Raw genomic sequence first — 18,740 nt, 5'->3', positions numbered from 1 at the left:
GGGGGGAACTCTATGTCTGGAACCAAACAAAGATCGACAGCTTCACCAATATCATAGCTACCTCCTTCAACAACCTTTAGCCTCTCTTCTAGCATTTGTAACTTTTCGCTAGACTGAACATGCTCAATTCCTGAGGTTGGTTGATATCCCCCAGAAGTTTGGTGAGGATTCCCTTGGTTGGTGAAATTAGAATTTTGGGCTTGGTAGGGAACTTGATGTTTGTAAGAGGTGGCATTCATGGGTGGAACCTCATGTTGTGTTGGTGGCATTTGTTTAGGCGGCTGGTTCACCAATGGTTGGTGCTTATCCGGAGGATCCATGATTGTTGGAGGTGTGTAGTTGGGCGGAAGGCCATATTGTGGCCATTGGACCTCTAGAGGGTCAACATGTTGGTCGGGATTGTTAAGATGTAGAGTTAATGGTTGTGCTGGGGCTGGGGTAAAGCCAGGTGGATACGCAGGAGAGGTTGATGATTCTCCTCTAGCTACTGGAGGGGTCCCTTCCATGTTTTTCACTTATATAGATTGCAACATCTCTATAATTTGGGCCATTTGTTCCTTCAGTTGATTGATATCATTTCTCATTTCTTCGTTGCGTTCCTCCATCTCATCCATGATCTTGGCCTGAGAGCGTGTTCTATAACGATGCCGAGGAAACACTTTGTTTTTTTGCTTTATTGCTTTCAAGATACAAAGTAAATTTTTATGAGTATAAAAGAAAAAAGAAGACACAAATTATTATTATTATTATTATTATTATTATTATTATTTATTATTATTATTATTATTTATTTATTTATTTTTGAAAATATTGGTTTTGTATTCAAATTAAAGAGTGATTCCCCATATCTTAACGCTAGAGGCAAAATCTCTTAGGTTATACAACGGTTGACACTTATTTCAAGGGAGCATTCACTCCTCAATGGATAAGGTCATCTTACTAGCAATGCAGCAGTACGAACCACATTTTCAAACAAGGATCAATCATTTCAAGATCAAAATGTGATTAACAATCACTCAAGGGAGAATTCTCTCCTCAATAAATGATGTCTAAAACAAGTTATCAAGTCAAATGTGCTATTATTTTAGCAGATCTTACCTACTCTTTGGAGATCATTTTTTTAGCACATTTATCCTAATACTCTTGCTTAACACTGATGCATTGCTCGTATGATTTTGAATTCCCTCCATATTGAATACTATCAATTATTTTAAGGTTTAAAAGAAAAGAAAAAAATGAGATGAAGACTTAATTAAAATGTGACTTACTATGCCCCTAATATGCATGTATGCATGACTTTTTATCATCTATCCTTTATTTATTAAAAAATTTATTTTAGGCAAGAAAAACAACCTAAAAAATTGATATTGGATATAAATTTATGATGCATGAATGTATAACATATTTTTTTTGTTAGTATGAACATATATCAAAAGAGGGATAGAGAGTACTGCGATGTGACCTATTACGGTAAACCTAGGGAAGGAAAATTTCTAAGGTTAACACCCTACTTTGGAAGGTCATTAAGTCCACCTATTAGTGCATGGTTTTGTGGGTGGATCTAAAAACTTCTCAAGAATTATTGGTCCCCAGGTTGCCCTTATCATATAAATAAGGACCTAGCGCATGAACCAATCACAAGTAGGGAACATACCCTCTCAATATGATTAATCCATGCTACTAGTAACAACCTGAGTAGTGACTCAACAACGGTCAAGTGAGCATCAAGCCCCTCAATAACAGTCATCAAGCCACTTTCTCTTCTATGCTTGCACAGACTTGGGTATAGAGTCCAAAGTGTGTGAGGTACAAGTGTTAGTGGGTGTAGAGATGCAAATAAAATAAATAAAACTATAATTTAAACTTAAATTCAAACAACACATGCGTAGCAAACAAAAATAACAAAACAAATAAATAAATAAAAAATAAAATAAAAGGAAAGGGAAAAAAATTAATATTTATAAATTCATAATTTTGCGCAATTAATTTAATAAGGCCTGACTCTCAAACGTCCCCAGTGGAGTCGCCATCTGTCGTAACCGGGATCACGACGGGATGACGCTAACATTTATTTTTCAATGGAGCCGTCACCAATATTTTATTTCAAGGGAAAAAACATTGGAAAACCCTTTAAAAGATAATCTTTAAAATTAAAGTTGGGTTCGGGAGTCGATTACGTGTAGGGAAGGTATTAGCACCCTACAACGCCCGTAAAAACAGTTCCTTTAATTAATTGCGCAAAATTATATAAATTTATAAACATTTATTTTATTCCTCGAAAATGTGTATACATACATATATCTTTTTTTTTTAATATGAGAGATGTTTCTTTTGTATTTTTTTTTATTAAAAAAAAAATCATGAGGATTCAGGTTAGCAAATGGCTAATCAATAAACCCTTCCAGTAACATGAAAGATAGAATTGCTATTCGATCCATGTTATTATCTTTTATTTGTTGATACTAAAATATGTTTAAAGTGTAGGACAATGAATAAATATTATATTAACTTTTATGATTTACATGATATTAAAGGGTAGAAGTTCTACTCAATTAATATCATTAACCATAAAAATAAATGTACATAAGAAAAATTATGTTTATATTTTTATTTAAAGAAATAGATTTTGCACAAGGATCCAAGTTAGCAAATGGCTAATCAATAAATCCCTCCAATAACGATAAAAATAGAAATGCTATTTAATTAACTTTACTATTTAGAAAGAAATTTCATATATGAGAGTTTAAGCTAGCAAATGACTAGTCATTAAACCCCAGGACCTAATAATGTTAAAGATAAAAATGTTATTCAATTAACATTATTATTGGTCGTATATTAAATATATTTTTTTAAATAATAATCTTAAAGGCAACAAATCGTATTCACTATATACAAACAATAAGCAAAAATAAATAAACAAACCAACAAAAATAAAATAATAATAATAATAAATAAATAAATAAAAGAAAAATTAAGAGAAGAAACGATACCAAATGAGTTGAATCTTTGAATATGATGATCAAGAAGGTGCTTTTTGGCTACCTTTCACACTACAGAGGTGTCTCACAAATTTTAAGAAATACAAAAGAGAGGGGGAAGAGAGAAAAAAAATTTCGAGCTCTGAAGAGTACTGGACGAAATTTTTCAGCTCCTGAAAACTGTGCCCAACGCGTCTATTTATAGATGTCAGACCTGACCAGAACGGCCCGTTCCGAAATCGGAACGGCCCGTTCTGGATCATACCGTTACAAGCAAAATGTGACTCTGGAACGGCCCGTTCTAAACACAGAACGACCCGTTCTAACTTTGCAACGGCCCGTTCTGAAATTTGGAACGGCCCGTTCCAGATAAGGAATTTTAGGTCCTTTTTGTCATTTAGAACGGCCCGTTCCAATATTGGAACGGCCCGTTCCCATATTGGAACGGCCGTTCTAAATTAGGGTTGTTGTGTTTTTTTCTAACATGGAACGGCCGTTCCGAATTTGGAACGGCCCGTTCTAGGTTACAACACTTTTTTTTTTTTTTTTTTTTTGTGTTTGCCGGTCTGGATAAAATTGAGTATTCATATATATATATATATATATATATTCCTTCTCTCTTGATTTCATACCTTCATTGTGAAATGTACTAATTAAACCACCTTATATAATAAAATAAGAAGGACAAATCATCTTAATTATTTATTTTGATATTACAGTCTACGTTACTTCTATATTAGATATAAACCTATTTGAACTGAGCTGTAAAAGGCTCTCAGTAAATATTATATATATATATATATATATATATATATATATATTTAAGATTCAAAATTGAAATTAGTAGTTAAATATAAACTATTTCATAAAAAATAAATGAGTAAATTATATTAAAATTTCTTAAAATTTTACACAATTGTACAAATACTTTCTATTCTTACCGGGGATCTGAGGTAGAGTTGATCCACTGGGTAAGGTCGGTGAGCCTCCTTCGCTGGTACGCTTGATGTTCCAAGATGGGGGTGGTACCTGCAAAAGAGACTCCGATGCTAAAGTTAGGGTTTGTATGACTATGAGTCTCGTATAAATAATGCACGTACCTTGGTGTGAATTAGGGTTGTGTTGGGCCTTGGGCCCGAGATCAGTTACGATCTGATCAGATAGCGGATCTCGCCTAGACCGAGATCGCCCAGCGCATGTCCGAGGTCGTCCTACGCTGTGATACCGAGCTCGAGCTCGGCATGGCGGTATGGATAGTACACTAGCCCCCCGAGCACCAAAGACCGTAGGTCGAGGAGTTAAGACCGAGCTCGTCAAGTGGCCGTGACCCTTCGCGTACGCCTGCTTGTCGAGATGCCACGTGTCAAAATTGTTGCCTCGTTTTTGAAAACGTGCAGGTGGCGCGTGGGTGAGGATGACGGTTATGCAATTATGACTGGTGCTCGTCATAATGGGAGTCATTAAGTGTATCGCCAGTTATGCCCCCTGGCTGACACGTGTTGTGGCCGTTTGGATTTTGGAAAACCCCCTTTTCTCTCCCTCGCGCCTCTTCCCCTTTCACTTTACTCTTTTCGTTTTCTTTCTCCTTAGGCTTCTTGCGCAAGCTTCTTCCTGCACTTTCGCTTCCGTTCAGTCTCCGTCGCTGTTTCCGGCAACTGGGTTTCGCCTCTTCTTATTCACTCTTTTTTTTGTCAAAGGAGTACCAGGTACTTCGATTTCTCTATTCTCTCCCCTTTCTCCAATCTTCTCCTTCTTCGAGTCTTTCTTGTTTTCTCTATGGCTGGAGAGAATGGTGTCGGATCCTCCGCGCCTGCCAAGGGCAAGGGTAAGGCGCGGGGCAAGGCGGTGGCTATCGGAACGGCCACCGCTGAGAAAAAGAAGGTGGTGAAACCGCCCAAGGACCTCGTTCCAGGCATTCCTGGTTACGATTGGGTTCGACGCGAGATAGGGGGAACCTAGAGTGTGTTTCAGTCTTTTCTTGAGGTTAATGCGGTTTGGAAATCGCACAGAATTTGTGACCCTTCTCTTTCCCGAATGATCCGTCTTGAACCTTGTCAGGCCGGTGAGGGTGTGTACATGGGGAAGTCTACAGACCCTCCCCATTTCTATGTCTTCCTGTGTTTCTTTAGGGATTTAGGCGTCTGCCTTCCTTTCACTCAATTCGAGTGTGATTTTTTGAATTTTATCAACTCGGCTCCTTGCCAGTTGCACCCAAATACTTGGGGTTTTTTGAGGGCTTTTCAAGTCCTGTGTTCAGCTCTAGAGATAGAGGTGTCTCTTCCCGTCTTTCTTCATTTTTACCAGCTGAAAATAGGCGTTCCGCCTTATGGAATTCTGTCTCTGAGTGGGAGTAGAGATGGGGGTTTATTCACTCTTTACTCCCAGTCATAAAAAAACTTTAAACAAGAGTTTTTCCGGGCCGCCCTCGTGGATGTCTAGGTTTCATGGGGTGGGCCAATTGAAATTGACAGCTTCGGAGGTGGCCGCCATTGAGAATCTTGCAGCGCTTCCTCGTCCGCTGGATTGCAAGCTCGTCCTGTCGCTTGCGAACTCGGCGTACAAGGAGAGGGGCTTAGAGAGTGAGTACTCTGTTTTCCTTAGGTTGCTAGGGTTTGTGAAACCTTCTTTTGCTGATGTGTTTTATCTGTGTTTGCAGGCATAATGGGCAGGAATAAGTGGCGTGAGCTGAAGCACCGCTACAATGTCTCCGAGATCGAGGTCCCGGAGCCTCAAGAAGAGGAGGTTTCCCCCCTGAAAGTCAACCGAAAAAGAAAGAGGGGCGAGAAAGAGGTCGAGGGGACCTCTGCCCCTCGTAGCACGGAGGAGGTGACCTCCAAGGCTGCTGATGCCGACGCGGTCGACCTTACTAGGAGTCCTCCGCCTGGGGAGGCTCCCCAAATGGCTGCTACGGAGACTACTGAGCAAGTTGCTCCCACTGTCGAGGTAAGTGTCCTGTTTTCTTTAACTTTTCTTCTATGTTGGCTTCGCTTGGTTTATTGAGGCGCTATCGCTTTTTGCAGGCAGGGATAGCTGCCGAGGTGGGGGCCCAGGTCGCTGAGCAAGTCGCCCAGGCCGCCGTGGTGAGTACCTCGCTTTTCGTTTTTCCTTTTATCTTGTATGTTGTTCTTTTTTCTTTTGACATGGGGCCATTTTTTGCAGGCAGGAGACGCTGCCGAGACTCAAGTGCCCCCGAGGCCGGAGGGGCCAGGCGTGGATCCCCCTATTGCCGAGCAGGGGACGCCTGTTTCTACCTTTGTCGAGGCTCGCGGCGAAGGGCTGAACTTCGAGGTCCCCACAGCTACGACTGCAGCTTCGGCGCCGCCGTTTGGTTCATCGCAGGGGGCTTCCCGGAGCCAATTTTTAGCTCACCGCTTCAGGAAGGGCCGCTTGCAGGTGCGATTGGACCATGTGAGTGCTTCAACTGACATGGACTCGCTGTGGAGCGCGGGAGTGACTTCCGAGAAGTTCTTCCCCCAAGGTTCGCTGAGCTCGAACGACCAGGGGCTGATAGACGAGGTCGGGCCCGTGGAAGGCCTTGATGCCACCCAGGTCTTTCTGCAGAAGACTATGGCGATTGTGGACCATTGGAAGCATAAGTGGTCCAAACAGTAGGAGGACTTGGTTAGGCTGAGGAGCCGAGTCCAACCTTTGAGGGAGGAGAACAGGGCCTTGAAGGAGGAGAACAAGGTTCTGAGCGCCGCCCTTGGTGAAGCAAAAATGCAGGGTGCCGAGCTTCGAGCTGCGAGGGGGGACCTTGCGAGGGTCCAGAAGTCTTTGGAGATCGCCCTGCGCTCCAACGAGAGTTATGCCTCCCAGGTAAACGAGCTGCAGGGGGTCGCCGCCTCGTCTCGAGGTTGGATACGCTTCTTGGAAGATGAGGTGACGTCTTCCCGTGGTCGGGTTCGCTCCTTGGAGGATGAAGTGACATCCCTGAAGAGCGAGCTGGTGGCGGCGGCTGAGAAGCACCTCTGCGACGAGGTCGTCCTCGGTGGAAAAGAGGAGGAGGTCGCCTCTCTGAGAGTGGAGCTGGCGAAGCTGGAGGCGGAGAGGGCGGTGCTAGAGAAGAAGCTGGAAAACCGAGCGGTCTGTCTTGTTTGAGCATAAGCCGGGTTTCCTCAAGGAAGCTCGCTAGGCGAGGCTTCTTGCCCCGGGGTTCGACTTCTCTGCCATGCACGTGGAGAAGGTTGTCCGCTTCGGCAAGCTGGTAAAGGAGGATGACGTCGAGGAAAACTCCAGCGCGAATGCCTCTGCGTAGGCTAAATGTGTAATAGCCTAGTTTAATTTTCTCTACTTTATTTTTTTTTGTTGAATCCAAGTGTGGAACTTTGAAAACATCGCTGTGTATATATGTATTTTTTGTCTATTTGCCATTGCGCTTTTCTTTGCCTTTGCGTTTAGGCTTGATTTTTTCCTGTTTGCGCGTTTTGAGACACATGTTCAATGTCTGTTGTGTACTTTTATACTTTGTGACACTCAGACTCAGTTTCGGGGCGGAATGGATTGCGCTACGGTTCAAACTTGACCTTGCGTTGATCATGTTGAGGGTTGAGCTTGACCTCAAATCGTCGTGAGGTAGTTTTTGTGAAGGTTCGAACTCGACCTTGAGTTGATCATGCCGGGGTTCGAATTCGACCTTGGATTTTTGTTAAATAACTCTTTGTGAAGGTTCGAACTCGACCTTGAGTTAATCATGCCGGGGTTCGAATTCGACCTCGGATTTTCGTTAAATAATTCTTTGTGAAGGTGCGAACTCGACCTTGAGTTAATCATGCCGGGGTTCGAATTCGACCTCGGATTTTCGTTAAATAACTCTTTGTGAAGGTTCGAACTCGACCTTGAGTTAATCATGCTGAGGTTCGAATTCGACCTCGGATCTAAGCAGAGTGAATTGTACGAAGGTTCGAACTCGACCTTGAATGAGAGAGAAATAAGTTGGTTTGAACTCGACCTTTATTTAGCATAAAACATAAAATGATGTGGAACTAAGAAAATATGAGTTGAACAGAATGAGTCATTTTATTGATTGTGTAAGTGTGCCTCGTTAAAAACCCTCTCAGCCAAAACCCATTTTTCTATTTTTTGGGATAAAAGACTGAGGCGGGAAAAGAGTGCACAGCTCATTCGTACAAATTTAGCTGAAATAAAACTTGAGATGCGTAGCATTCCAAGTTCGTGGTATAGGTTTTCTGCTGAGCTCTTCTAGTCGGTACGCTCCATTTTCCAAGTCTTCTATTACTTGGAATGGGCCACCCCAAGTGGGTGCAAGCTTCCCATCTAACGTGTCTTTCTGTGCCTCACCTAGCAATCGCCATACCAAGTCGCCAACTCGGAAAGAGCGAGGTCGCACCCGGGTGTTGTATCTTCGGGAAGCTCAGAGTTTGCAGGCTTCTTCGTGGATTTGAGCTTCGTCTCTAAGCTCGTCAACCAAGTCGAGGTCGGCTGCTAACTCTCAAGCATTTTGCTCGCTGTTGAAAACTTGGCGTCGGTGGGATGTCTCTCTGACTTCCACTAGGATCATTGCGTCAGTTCCGTAGGTCAGCCTATAAGGTGTTTCTTGCGTGGTTGACTGGGGGGTGCAATGATATGCCCAAAGGATGCTGGGGAGCTCATCGGCCCACTGTCCTTTGGCGTTCCCGAGCCGCTTCTTAAGTTCCCGGAGAATGACCTTGTTGGCTGCTTCGGCTTGGCCATTGGTCTGGGGGTGTTCCACCGAGGTTGGGAGATGCTTGATGCCGAGCTCACGGAGGAAGTCCTCGAATCCCTGTGCGATGAATTGCCGGCCGTTGTTAGTAACGAGGGTGTGAGGGATTTCGAATCTGCAAACAATACTCCTCCAGGTGAACCTTTGCACATTTTCGATGGTGATTTTTGCGAGTGGGCATGCCTCAATCCACTTGGTGAAGTAGTCGATCGCCACTAGGAGGAACTTGAGCTAACCTTTTGCAGGGGGGAATGGCCCGAGGATGTCCATTCCCCACTGGGAGAAAGGCCATGCCGACATCATATGGTGGAGAGCTTCGGGCGGTTGCCGGTGTGTGTTGCTGAACTGCTGGCATTCTTTGCACTTTTGTACATAGTCCTGGCAATCCGATTTTAGAGTAGGCCAGTAGTATCCAGCTCGGAGTACTCTAGTCGCCATTGAGCGTGCTCCAGAATGCATGTCACATATGCCCCGGTGAATTTCCTCGATTACGTAGGCTGCCTGAGGCGCGGTCAAGCACTTGAGCAGTGGGGTGGAAATGCCACGCTTGAATAGCTCATCCCCGATAATTACGAACTTGGCCGATCTCATCCTCATCTTCCGAGCTTCGTCCTTGTCTTCGGGCAAGGTTCCTTCTTTCAAGTAACTCCAGATTCCTGTCATCCACCCCTGGTCTTTGCTGTCGCTAGTATTGACGACCTTGTCGTCCAGGCTGGGTGAGTGCAAGGTCTCCTGGATGATAGTTCGGTGCTGTCTAGGTCTTTTGGTGCTGGCGAGCTTTGATAAGAGGTCGGCTCGGGCATTTTGTTCTCGCGACACATGTTGTATGCTGAACTCGTCGAAGGACGAGATCTGTTGGGATGCGATGTGGAAATACCGTTGTAGAAGAGTATCCTTTGCCTGGTAGGTCCCACTAAGCTGCTCCACCATGAGCTTCGAGTCGCTGTTGCAGCTCACTTTTCGGGCCCCGAGGTCGTGAGCTAGCCTCAGTCCTGCGAGAAGTGCCTCGTACTCCGCTTGGTTGTTGGTCACCTTGAAGCTGAACTTGAGGGACTGCTCCAAAGTGACTTGATTTGGTCCTTCCAATATGATACCTGCACCACCACCCTTAGAGTTGGAGGACCCGTCAACGTGTAGAGTCCATACCTGGGGTTCCTCAGCAGTAGTGGGCGTGAGCTCGGCTACGAAGTCGGCCAGGCATTGAGCTTTTAGGGCGCCGCGACTCTCGTATTGGATGCCGAACTCGGACAACTCGACCGACCATGCAATCATTCATCCGGCGAGCTCCGGCTTTCTCAGGATTTGCTTTATGGGGTAGTCGGTTTTGACTATCACCTGGTGGCTATGGAAATAAGGTCAGAGATGCCGTGCTGCGGTGACGAGTGATAGTGCCAACTTTTCGATCGTTTAGTACCGTTTCTCCGCATCTTGGAGGACTCGACTGATGAAGTAGATCGGCGTCTGCACCTTCTGATGTTCTTGTACTATCACTGCGCTGATGGCGTTTGCTGCTACGGCCAAGTAGAGGAGGAGGTCGATTTTGTGGTCCGGCCTCTGTAGGATGGGCGGGGTCGTGAGAAAAGTTTTGAAACTTTGGAAAGCTTCTTCGCACTGATCCGTCCACTAGAAGTCTTTTGGCTTCCGTAGCAAAGTGAAGATTGGCACTGCCTTCTCCGCGAGTCTGGGGATGAAATGGGACAATGAGACTAACCGTTCGGCTAGGCGTTGGACTTCTTTCACCGTTTGCGGACTCTACATTTGAATGATGGCTTTGCACTTCTCAGGGTTGGCCTCGATTCCTCTGCTAGTGATCATGAAGCCGAGGAACTTGCCTCCCTGGACGCCGAAGACGCACTTCTTCGGGTTGAGACGCATGTTGTGTCTCCTGATCTGGGCGAACACCTCGGCAAGGTCGGTAGCATGGTCGGTGGCCGAGGTGGTGTTGACCACCATGTCGTCAACGTAGACTTCCATGTTCTGCCCGATCTGCTGGTGGAAGACCTTGTCCATCAATTGCTGGTAAGTGGCCCCTGCGTTTTTGAGACCGAAGGGCATCACCCGGTAGCAGTAATTGGCGTGGTCGGTGATGAAGGAAGTATGCACTTCGTCAGGTGGGTACATCATTATCTGGTTGTACCCAGAGTAGGCGTCGAGTAAACTGAGGAGGGCGTGCCCGGACGCTCCGTCGACCAGCCTGTCAATGTTCGGCAAGGGGTATGAGTCCTTGGGGCATGCTCTGTTCAAGTCGGTGTAGTCGACGCACATGCGCCATTTCCCCGAGCTTTTCTTCACCAGGACCACATTCTCCAGCCATGTGGTGTATCTAACCTCACGGATGAAGCCAGCGTTCAGTAACTTCTGTGTCTCGGTGATGATGGCCTCTCGCCTTTCGCCCCCGACCTTCTGCTTCCTTTGAGCTACTGGCTTCGCCTCCTTATGTATTGCTAACCTGTGACAGATGAGGTTAGCATCGATACCTGTCATGTCGGCACTGGACCAGGCAAAGAGGTCGGCATTCTTGAGGACTTCAGCCTCGAGCTGTTGTCGTAACTCCAGGTTCAACTGCCTGCTGATCTTCGTGCATTGCCCCGGGAGTTTTCCGATCTGGAGGTCATCGAGCTTGTCGATGGGACTTGGTCGCTCATCATGGGAGTCGGACCTCGGATCGAGATCACCGATGTCCACGTGGTTGATGTGAGCCACGATGGGAGGATCGCTGCGGCGGCACTTGTCGGGCGAGGAGACTTTCAGGCTTTCGGCGTAGCATTGCCGGGCTGTCTTCTGATTTGCTTTGACGGAGATGATTTTATCGTCACTTCCTGGGAACTTCATGGTGAGGTGCGGAGTGGACACCACTGCTCTGAGCTGGTTTAACGTCGGCCTCCCAATGATGATATTATAGGAGGTGTTGGCTTCCACAAGGAGGTATCGGACCATAATTCTCCTTGTATCCGGAGAGGTCCCGAAGGTGGTCAGCAGGTCCACGTATCCCCGAGTGTGTACTCACTCTCCTGCAAAACCGACTAGGGGCTCTGTGTGAGGTTGGATGAGAGAGTGAGGGATGTCTAACCTTAGGAAGGTCGGCCAATACAGGACATCTTCCGAGCTCCCTTGGTCTATCAGTGTCTTGTGAACCTCCCAATTAGCTACCTCCGACCATGGGATCATCCTGGTTGGGACTGACGCTAGCATAGTCGTCATTAGTGAAGGTGATCGGCGGTGAGCTTTGGTGCGAAGCCGAGGTAGTGGAATGGACGTTGTTGATATTGCGTAGGTGTCTCTTCCGAGCCGAGCTGTTGGCGCCTCCCCCTGCGAAACCACCTGCAATCGTATTGATTACTCCCCGTAAGGGAGCTGACCCTGTTTCCTGGCTTACCTCGGCTTGCACTACTCCGCCGGAGTTTTGTTGAGAGCCAGAGGGTTGGTCCGTGCGAGCTCCTGAACCACGACCTCTGCCTCGCCCTCGTCCACCATAGCCTCCTCGGTGCCCCTACTGTCGCTGGACATATGGGCTAAGGTGGCCTGCCTGGATGAGTTCTTCAATGTGGTCTCGGAGTGTGCGACACTCCTCAGTGGTGTGACCGTGATTCTTGTGGTACCGACAGTGTTTGGACTTTTCGGCACTGTTGGGGGTGTGACCTGGCGGTGGCAGGGTGAGCAGGTTGCTGTTGCTGGCCTCCTCCAGGATATGTACTCGGGGCGTGTCAGGGGAGTATAGAAGTCATATCTCCCCCCTCTGGTTACCCTAGCCGACTTCTTGAATTGGCTGTCATTGTTGACCTTCATCTTGTCCTTGTGACCCTGTTATGGCTTCATTGGTCCCTTGCCGCGAACCTGGTCACGAAAAGCGGAGTGCTCTTCCATCTGGATATAGCCCGCGGCGCGGGCGCGGAGCTCGTCCATGTCACGAGGAGCCTCTCGGCACAGGATGTCGACGAATGGTCCGGGCTTGAGTGCCATGAGCATGGCGTGTAGGGCGACCTCGGGATTCAGATTTCTAATCTTAACCGAGGTGGCGGCAAATCGTTCCATGAACGCCCGGAGTGGCTCGTCGTCGTTCTGTCTGAGACTGGCCAGGGCGGCTGACGTGATGTGATGAGGCCAGCTCGTTGCATATTGCGCCGTGAATCGCCTGACCAGAGTGCTGAAACTATCGATTGACTCGGCGGGAAGCTGGGTGTACCAGTTGAGCGCGGCTCCTTTGAGAGAGGTCAGAAAAACCCTACACAAAATAGCATCATTGTTAGTGTAGAGGTTTACCTGTGTCGTGTACAGGTCGATGTGCTCATCGAGGTCTGTCGTGCCATCATAGCGATCGAGGTGGAGAGGCTTCCATCCCTGAGGGAGTGGTGTCTCCATGATGCCATCCATAAAAGGATGACGGCGGAAGGTTGTTTGACCCCCCATGACGTGAGTAGGGGCCTTGCTAACTTCATGGGCCGACTTGTTCGTTGGTGCATGAGACCGATGCGTGGTAGGTCGCGGAGTCGGTGCCCTAGACGCAGTTCGGGGCTAAGAGACCGAATGCCCTTCTTCCTCATGGAGGTTGCTCGCCTCAGGAGGATGATCAGAGGGGCGTCGAGGGAGCTGGGCGCGAATCCGCTCGTTTTCAGCGCGTAGTGCCGCCAGATCAGCTTCATTGGCGGTCCGCATTGCGGCTAGGTCAGTTTCGTGCTTGGCACGCATGTTTTGCAGATCGGCGTCGTATTGTTGCCGCATCTGTTCGACCTGTTCGATCAGCCTTCTCAGTGTCGCTTCGTTGTCCATGGTTGTCATGCGATTTGCGTCGTCTGTTGCGCGTCTACTATGGCTTCGGGTGAAGACCATAAGCGTGGCCGATAAGAGCTGTCTTGATCGGCCCCACGGTGGGCGCCAAATGTTCTTACCGGGGATCTGAGGTAGAGTTGATCCACTGGGTAAGGTTGGTGAACCTCCTTCGCTGGTATGCTTGATGTTCCAAGATGGGGGTGGTACCTGCAAAAGAGACTCCAATGCTAAAGTTAGGGTTTGTATGATTGTGAGTCTCGTATAAATAATGCACGTACCTTGGTGTGAATTAGGGTTGTGTTGGGCCTTGGGCTCGAGATCAGTTGCGATCTGATCAAATAGCGGATCTCGCCTAGATCGAGATCGCCCAGCGCATGTCCGAGGTCTTCCTACGCTGTGATACCGAGCTCGAGCTCGGCATGGCGGTACGGATAGTACACTTTCCATTTTTTTGTAAGATTTATGCTAATTTTTTTAATAGAATCACAATATAGTTTTTTAAAAATAACCCTCATTGAGGCCAACCACCATTTCAAGAACTAGACGACGACTGTTTGAGACTAGTATATCAACGTTCTTGAGCTAATTCGACAATTCTTTAAGTCGTTGATAGTACGCATAAGCATTTGGGAATTCCTCCATGTTGGTATGGAAGAATTCTTTCTCGAGAATGCTTATTATCTTGGAATATATCCCTATATTTTTAGATGACTTAAAAAAGAAAGAGAGAGAATGGAATTATACTCTACACAATTTAAGTAAAGTATGCCAACCTTGCCTCAAGCATGTGTTTGAGTAAATAATTTAATTTTCTTTAATAAATTTATAAAAAAAAATTGCATAAATTTATTAATAAAATTTACTAAAATTGTTGTTGAAAATTATAAAAAGATTATAAGCAACTTTAATTTAATTTTGTTATTTGTAAAAATTACCATGGCGGTAATAAGAAAGATCCTCAAACTAAACATTATCACTTCCATGTATTAAAATAAATTATTTTAGTAGACATCTTAATTAGGTTAGTAAACTAGTAACTGCCAATAATATTGGCCTTATTTACTCAATTTGGGGTTGATTTGAATTTATATATTTCAATATGATTTTATAAGAATTAAATTAAAAATACTAATAATTATGACTAGTTTTAATCTTTCTCAATATATGGTATCCTACTATGTTGCTGCTTGAGATTTGTATTTTGGTGATGTGTAGGTGTAATTGGGTTTTTGTGTAATTTGTTTGCTGTTAGATTTTCATTTTGCTGTAGGGTTTTCAATTTGATAAGAAGGCATATAATTTTCTATTATTGAGCTTTACTCCAATTTTATTTTAGTAATTGCAGGTGATCTGTTGTTCTTCTTCTTTTTTTTGTTTTTATTTGTAAATATGAATTAATTTTGTGGGTTAATGAAGTTGTGTTTTGATTTCTAGAACTGCTTGATTTGATTTTAACTAATCTTAGTACTACTAGGTAGGGATGAAAATAGGTCAAGTCAAACCAGGGCAGGCCAAGCTTTGAATATATAAGTTAGGCCTATTTTATAAAATTAAAACCTAAGCCTAACCTATTATCTAGCATATATTTTTTCTTTTTATAGGCTGACCTATTTAAAGTCTAGCTTGACCTATTAGCCTATTAAAAACTTATTTAAATTATTAATGTTTATTAAGCCAATAAACTTAATTTTTAAAAATTAACAAAATTATTTTTAAAATACTGTTTACTCAATATTATTAAAATTTAAATTTTAAAGGAAATATAGGAGAAAAATTGAATTATTTTCTATTGAAGGAACAATTCATGTGTAATCATATATGTTGATGTACACTCATGCAGAAGTCGTAAGTTTATAAAACTATTATGAAAAAAAAAATTGTATAAAAAATATTTTAAATATTGATAATTTACTTTTTTTTATAAATTTATTTATTTATTTATATTTTTAATAATATATATGTTTTATTATATTAGATAAATAAATAGGCTGATCTATTAAATCTAAAAGACTTTTCTATAAGCTTAAGCATGGCCTTTTTATATAAATAAGCTTTTTTAAAAGCTTAAACTTGTCCTTTTTATTATAAAGGTTAGGCCAGGCCAAGCCAAGCATTAAAGAGGTCAGGCCACATATAGGTAGGCCCTTCGTAAAGAATTGACCTATTTCCATCCCTAATACTAGACTAGTGTTGAGATTGCTAGTGTTTCTTCTACTGTATTTAGTAAAAAAGATATAAATAAACAAAAAGGAAAAGAAAAAGAAAAAAGAGAAGCGTGAGAAAATATAAAGAAATAGTGTTGTCGCCACCGGCCCGAAACGGGCTTTCGGCATTCGCGAAGACGGTCGAGCTCGCTTTTTATTTTGGTTTTGAAAATGTATTGGATTATTAGAACGACTTGTTCTCAAACTGAGACCTTGTCGATCTTATCCAATTTATTTATTAAAAGTCTCACCAATCCATGTTAATCCCAAGCGGGACCCTCTATGGATTAGCGGTTTTCGTAAAAGAAGGGTTCATGGAGTCGCCACCAATGTTTTACTCAAAACATTGGAAAAAGGGATAAGGCAATCGATTCAAAAATCGACTTCGGCCATTACAACCAGAGTCGGGTAAGGGAGTCGGTTACGCGTGGGGAAGGTGTTAGCACCCCACAGCGCCCCTTTCGGGTTCCCTATGACAGATTATTTCTAAAATAATAGCGTAAAATTACTAAATTACCCCTATTTATTCTAAGCAATTATAAATTAAATATCTACATGATGACAGTTTAAATATGCACACAGAAAGCAGTAAAAGGAAGGATTTAAGAAGAAACCTTTGAAGCGTGCTTTTATAAAGTAAAACTGGGAAGCTTTTTGGCGTTCCCTCGCTCTACAAGCCCGCTCGCTCCCTCCTATAAAATTTTGACTATGGAAATCCGGAGGATTTCCCTTCGACTAGGTTCGATCCTCAAGCAAAATGGCTCGGGGCTCAAGAACTTCGTCGGATCAACTCTCCGAGTGATTTCTAGGGCAGAACACTGCTCAAAAACCCCAGAATACTCAAGGAGAGGGTTAAAACTATCTGTAAAAGTGTCCAATGACGTCCAATTGACGTCATATTTATAGGGAACAGGCCCAATACGGGCCCTGGAGCCAATACGGCCGTATTGAAATTTTTGAACTTCAATACGGCCGTATTGAGTTCAATACGGCCGTATTGAAATTAAGAAATTTCAATACGGCCGTATTGAGTTCACTGCGGCTGTATTGAAGCTTCAATACGGCCGTATTGATTTCAGTACGGCCGTATTGAAGTTTCAGAAACTTCAATACGCCGTATTGAGTTCACTGCGGCCGTATTGAAGCTTCAATACGGCCGTATTAAGTTCAGTACGGCCGTATTGGGCTTCATTCCCTCCACTTTCTTATTTTGAGCTATTCTAAGACCTCTAGACCTACAGAGAACCCTCCTAGGGCCTTCCAGGAGTCCTTCTGGCTGATCTTCCTTCAGTCTTCGAGAGTCTTCAAGCTTTATTTCCGACCCGGGCAATTTTAGGGGTCTACAGCTGCCCCCCCTTTACTTAGTCAAACGGTCTTTTGGTGTACCGATTGACAAGTAAAGGAGTTGACCCAATTGTCCGGGTAATGTGCCATCCTTCCGACTTGTAGTGTCTTCAGGTGGGAAAATTGTTGAGTAGCCTCTCCAGGTTGGTGCATACCTCGGCGCTTCTGACAACCTCGGTAGCTAAGTTTAACACCAACGTGCCTTTGACGACGCTGATGGCTGAGTATTGTCTCTCCAGACCTTGAGTATTGTCTCTCCAGACCTTGAGTACTGTCTCTCCAGACTCTGAGTATCGTCTCTCCAGACTCTGAGTACTGTCTCTCCAGACTTCGAGTACTGTCTCTCCAGACTTTGAGTATCGTCTCTCCAGACTCTGAGTACTGTCTCTCCAGACTTGGAGTACTGTCTCTCCAGACTCTGAGTATCGTCTCTCCAGACTCTGAGTACTGTCTCTCCAGACTTCGAGTACTGTCTCTCCAGACTTTGAGTATCGTCTCTCCAGACTCTGAGTACTGTCTCTCCAGACTTTGAGTACTGTCTCTCCAGACTTTGAGTATCGTCTCTCCAGACTCTGAGTATCGTCTCTCCAGACTCTGAGTATCGTCTCTCCAGACTCTGAGTATCGTCTCTCCAGACTCTGAGTATCGTCTCTCCAGACTCTGAGTATCGTCTCTCCAGACTCTGAGTATCGTCTCTCCAAACTCTGAGTATCGTCTCTCCAGACTCTGAGTATCGTCTCTCCAGACTCTGAGTACTGTCTCTCCAGACTCTGAGTATCGTCTCTCCAGACTCTGAGTACTGTCTCTCCAGACTTCGAGTACTGTCTCTCCAGACTTTGAGTATCGTCTCTCCAGACTCTGAGTACTGTCTCTCCAGACTTTGAGTACTGTCTCTCCAGACTTTGAGTATCGTCTCTCCAGACTCTGAGTATCGTCTCTCCAGACTCTGAGTATCGTCTCTCCAGACTCTGAGTATCGTCTCTCCAGACTCTGAGTATCGTCTCTCCAGACTCTGAGTACTGTCTCTCCAGACTTCGAGTACTGTCTCTCCAGACTTTGAGTATCGTCTCTCCAGACTCTGAGTACTGTCTCTCCAGACTTGTGCATACCTCGGTGCTCTCGACAACTGGGTAGCTGAGTACTGCCTCTTAGGCTTTGAGATGATTTTGTCTCCACAGTCCACGATGCTGCTTCGACGGTTTTTCTGATTTTGTGCCGCTGAGGGCTGGATAACGCAGGGATCCGTCTAGGGGATGTGCAGTCATTCATAGGTTCCTGTGCCCCAACTTGCATTGCATTGTTGGTACCCATGGGGAATTTCTGAATCCTTGGGGTGTGGACACAGATGCTCTCTCTTTGAGTTGAGCGATGCCTTATGTTTGGCTGACGTCCTTTGACGTTGGTGGAGTATCCCGATTTATCCTTATTCGGGTATCTCTTTTTGATTTTCTGATTTTTGCTGCCTCTGTATAGGCTGTTATCCGCTGGGGATTCTGGATGTTGATTTTGTCTCCACAGTCCACGATGCTGCTTCGACGATTGTTTTTGATTTTTGTGCCGCTGAGGGCTGGATAACGCAGGGATCCGTCTAGGGGATGTGCAGTCATTCATAGGTTTTTGTGCCCCAACTTGCATTGCTTAGTTGGTACCCATGGGGAATTTCTGTTTCCTTGGGGTGTAGACACAGATGCTCTTCTTGAATTGAGCGATGCCTTATGTTTGGCTGACGTCCTTTTGACGTAAGTG

General features: G+C 44.8%; 2 protein-coding genes across 2 annotated transcripts; both read right to left on the bottom strand.

Moving 5' to 3' along the window:
* Positions 1-8,910: 8,910 nt before the first annotated feature.
* Positions 8,911-9,951, bottom strand: LOC145950457 (uncharacterized). The gene has a single exon (XM_083061547.1). The coding sequence runs from the start codon at positions 9,949-9,951 to the stop codon at positions 8,911-8,913; it is 1,041 nt and encodes a 346-aa protein (XP_082917673.1).
* Positions 9,952-10,431: 480 nt separating this feature from the next.
* On the bottom strand, positions 10,432-11,616 carry LOC145950456 (uncharacterized). The gene is made up of 2 exons (XM_083061546.1): positions 11,013-11,616; positions 10,432-10,709 (listed from the first exon to the last, which is right to left on the bottom strand). The coding sequence occupies exons 1-2, from the start codon at positions 11,614-11,616 to the stop codon at positions 10,432-10,434; spliced, it is 882 nt and encodes a 293-aa protein (XP_082917672.1).
* Between the last annotated feature and the right edge of the window lie 7,124 nt (positions 11,617-18,740).

The sequence above is a fragment of the Cajanus cajan genome, chromosome 8, assembly GCF_000230855.2.
Source record: "Cajanus cajan strain Asha chromosome 8, NIPB_CcT2T_4, whole genome shotgun sequence".
NCBI classification, from domain to species: domain Eukaryota; kingdom Viridiplantae; phylum Streptophyta; class Magnoliopsida; order Fabales; family Fabaceae; genus Cajanus; species Cajanus cajan.
This window is presented reverse-complemented; position numbering and strand designations above follow the sequence as displayed.

What these genes read in the sequence shown, in the direction of transcription:
- LOC145950456 (XM_083061546.1), bottom strand. Translation starts at nt 11,616, where the DNA reads ATGGTCCGATACCTCCTTGTGGAAGCCAACACCTCCTATAATATCATC. An exon ending in ACTGAACGCTGGCTTCATCC is followed by an intron (nt 10,710 to 11,012) that starts GTGAGGTTAGAT and finishes TCAAAAACGCAG; the next exon opens with GGGCCACTTACCAGCAATTG.
- LOC145950457 (XM_083061547.1), bottom strand. Translation starts at nt 9,951, where the DNA reads ATGATTGCATGGTCGGTCGAGTTGTCCGAGTTCGGCATCCAATACGAG.